The 4,143-nt window shown below is 42.9% G+C and overlaps 1 protein-coding gene across 1 annotated transcript in view; it reads left to right on the top strand.

Annotated features, from left to right (window-relative positions):
* The first annotated feature begins 3,303 nt into the window (after positions 1 to 3,303).
* Positions 3,304 to 4,143, top strand: part of LOC138973330 (uncharacterized) — a 19,057-nt gene continuing 18,217 nt past the window's right edge. Inside the window, exon 1 of the mRNA XM_070346057.1 lies at positions 3,304 to 3,465. Within this exon, the coding sequence (XP_070202158.1) occupies positions 3,357 to 3,465 (109 nt within the window). The 5' untranslated portion in view covers positions 3,304 to 3,356. The remainder of the gene's footprint in view (positions 3,466 to 4,143) is intronic.

Genomic DNA, 4,143 nt, shown 5'->3' with positions numbered 1-4,143 from the left:
CTGTCCTCTGCTACAGAATCACCGGCTACTGAAAAAGTTGACCAACAACATGAAAATTGCCACTTACAAAGTTAGAGATACGGTTAAAATAAAAGGTGGCGAAGAAGGTCGGATCTTGCGTGTGTTATTTTTCAATTTTAAAGTAAACAACGGTGTCTAGGTTCAGGTCATGCATGCAGATAGATTTACAAGTTTTGACCTACATTGAAAAAAACAGCAGAACAAAACTATACTGCAGTACAGTAGCGATAACTGCGGGCCTAAGACTGAACGACAGACATCAAAGTAAGGCTCACCTAAAATTAATGACGATTGAAGAAGTAAGTAATCCAAATTTGAACACTGAAGCACAACATCTCGAATAAGCTCACATTCAGCAATCACCCTCATCGCTTGTAAAATCACACACGCAGTCTTTTTGGCGAATGCCTCAGACAACCGACTTTTCACTTGACGGTCACATTATCAAATTTCATTTGAACACTCTAGAAATAACTGTTTGACTGAATGCAAAAGCAGACGTTTTATGGCGCGTTTACCAAAAAGACAAACGGGGACTCGTTTCGCACATGAATTTGATGACACGATTTGCGGTCGCGGAAGGTTTGAGTGAGCAGAAAACAGGCACTTGCCGAGTTTGTGTCAAAAAGTGGTGGTTTTTTTTTTTATAAAGAAAACGTCGGAATAATGGCATAAAAAGCTTACACAACTCGTCCTGAATATCGTGCATATTTTCCCTCGGGTAGATTTTCAGGTATTACCTCGCCAGAGGCTCGGTAATACCTGAAAATCGACCCTAGGGAAAATATGCACGATATTCAGAACTCAGAGTGTGTAACCTATATCATATGTTTTTAAGGATACTTCGATCATGCGATGAAACACGATAACCAAACTTAAACAGAATGTTTTAGCGGTACCAATCTGAAACAAATGAGGCACATTGCTGTTTCAAGATCCGAGGAACAAAGGGAAGTAAGCGCTTTAAATGCATACGATATGTGCACTAGAGTTATACGGAACACATCTCCTTGCAACTGATAGGGCGGTAAACAACAAACATTTAAGCATTGAAGCAGGGGTGGGAGTCTCTTGTGATGAAAAACGAGGAAATCCCTTTTTTTCCAGGGGGCTCCCCCGAAATTGTGTTAAATGGTACGTTAAAATCTGTGCAATCTGGTGCATTCTGAGACTAAAATTCAACTCGGTTGGATCAGGTAAAAAAAAACACTCCCCCCCCCAAAAAAAAAAAAAAAAAAAAAAACCCACCCAACCAAACAAAAAACACTTTCACACAGCAATGGTAATATTGTAATGGTGCATACTAAAGTAATGAACCATGTATCCATAATCCAATACTGGCAATAATAGTATGATCCAAGTGACGCCTAATGCATTGGGGGCGGGGATATAGCTCAGTTGGTAGCGCGCTGGATTTGTATTCAGTTGGCCGCTGTCAGCGTGAGTTCGATCCCAGGTTCGGCGGAAATTTATTTCACAGAGTCAACTTTGTGTGCAGACTCTCTTCGGTGTCCGAACCTCCCCCCGTGTACACTACATTGGGTGTGCACGTTAAAGATCCCACGATTGACAAAAGGGTCTTTCCTGGCAAAATTGCTTAGGCACAGTTAATAATTGTCTACCTATACCCGTGTGACTTGGAATAATAGGCCGTGCGGTAAGGTAAATATGCGCCGAAATGGCTGCAATCTTCTGGCCGTATAAAATTTCATCTCACACGGCATCACTGCAGAGCGCCTAGAACTGTACCCACGGAATATGCGCGATATAAGACTCATTGATTGATTGATTGATTGAAGCTCAACATGACTATTTCATACTAGTTATCAGGAGTTTTCAGTCAGCACAATTTAACTCTCAAGCCCCCAGTGTTCTGTTCCATCTTCACTTCTCTCCATATCATTCAGTCAACAAGTTATAGATAATGTGATGAAATGGGACGCGGAAAAATAGATTACCCCAGCGGATTTCGTAAGTTGTGTCCACGGAAATCTGCGGATTCGCGGAAAAGTCCCACCCCTGATGGAAGTGAACACACGACGTTCATCCTTGTGTTCTATAATAACGGTAACGTTTAGCTGAAGTTTTGCCCAGACACTCTTACACGCGAAATATCGCGGGATTCTATCCGAAAAACTACAAAGAAGAGTGCTTTATCCCCCCCTCTGCTTCTTTCTCTCTGTAAACTTGTAGGGCTAGTTATTTTTCGGTAACTTACCCAACAACCAAAATCACTTACCCAACAACGGGCCTGAATCCTCGATAGCTCATGGGTAGAGACTGTACACATTGTGGATCTACTTTTTGCGACTCAAAAGTTCAGAACACTCTCATGTACAAAATATACATTTCTGGAGCAAACAATACAACCATGCCGCATTTAAACCAGCAACCACAGGCTTGAACACATGAATCTCAATATAAAATCCATGAGTTTGGTTGTTTTCTGAATTCAGATCTGCCGTGCACAATCGTTTATCGCTAGCAAGATTCCAAGGAAAAGTAACTCTCATACTTTGTCTACCGACACGAGTAGTTCCCCTTCCAGATTTCGGCTGCATCGACGAGACTGCAATCCGACGGTCAGTTTTCAACTATATTTCATTTTATGAACAGATCACACGCAATCAATTGCAAACATTTAATCAACTTAAAGAACATGCAGCGGTTTCATACACTAGTTTGCCCCAGAAAACTAAACTTCATACAGTTTTTAACGTTGGAACACGGGTGTAAAACTTCGTCTGCTAGTCACATTCGAGGAAAGAACATTTCCTGAGCGATACCAAAACATGAACAGAACACACACTATCTGCCTTTGCCGCCACAGCAGAAGGACAACATAACTATGTACTTGATTTTAGTTCAAAACATGGAAACTGACAAGAAGTGTTAACAAAATTGAATGATTTGCACGGAACTATACAACCGCGCATTAATCGATCGCCTGCGCAGGTAGACTGTTTGGGTGAATATGATTCGATCAAACTTTCGCACAAAAACTCCTCTTTTCTTTGAATAACTGAAGAAAGGAGGGATAAAGAGGTTACATACCTCGTCTCAGTGATTATCAAAAATAATGGTCTCAGTTCGCGGTCATGAAAAAGCTCGCTGAAGCTCGCATTTTTCATGATCCGCTAACTTCGACCATTATTTTTGATAATCACTGAGACTCGGCATGTAACCTCTACGTACATGCCGTACGGTTCGTGTCACCGAGACTAGAACGAAATACCTATTTCAAGGTATTTCATATGACGTCACTTTATTTGTTTGCAGTGATGTCATGTTTCAGAAGAATTATACGTACATGTTCGCCGATTGTTTTTGTTCTGATGGCGTTGACGGTTTTTGGTGTTATTAGCCTGCGGAACGTCAGGGCGCAATCCCTTCAGCTTGTGTTCCTGGGACTGGGGCTGCTGCAACCTGGCTTGGCACAGGACAGTAAGTGTGCATCGTTTCCATTACACACACACACACACACACACACACACACACACACACACACACACACACAAACAAACACACACACACACACAAACAAACACCCACACATACGCACGCACGCACGCACGCACGCACACACACACACACACAGATACACACACACACACACACACAAACAGACAGATACGCGCACACACGCACGCACACAGACACATACACACAGACACACAGACACAGACACAGACACACACAATGCACATATGATACAAACACACACACACGCACGCACACACACGTGCTAAACCTCAACTAGTGTTGTGAACACAAATTAGTCAGACACCATCAATATGAATGACTTTGTTCACTGCGCTGACGTGACATCGTATCGTCCACTACAGCGGCAGTTCAGAGCCTTCCGCTGAAGGTGAAAGGTCAAACAACACCAAGCAGCTAGAAGCCGGACAGCACATTATGCAGTTCAGAGCCAGGAGCTCAAGGTGAAAAAAAGGCTTTTTACACTGCGCTCACGTCTTGTCGTCCACTACAGGGGTAGTTCGGAGCTTGGAAAATGAAAGTGGAAGGGCAAACAACACAGCACCACCTCCGCCAAGCAGCTTGAAGCTGGAGAGCACCTCCCGCAGTGCAGAGCCAGCAGCTCAACGTGAACAAAATAAT

Source organism: Littorina saxatilis, linkage group LG8 (assembly GCF_037325665.1).
Source record: "Littorina saxatilis isolate snail1 linkage group LG8, US_GU_Lsax_2.0, whole genome shotgun sequence".
NCBI lineage: Eukaryota > Metazoa > Mollusca > Gastropoda > Littorinimorpha > Littorinidae > Littorina > Littorina saxatilis.
The sequence above is the reverse complement of the archived record's forward strand: the minus strand, read 5'-3'. Positions and strand labels throughout refer to the sequence as shown.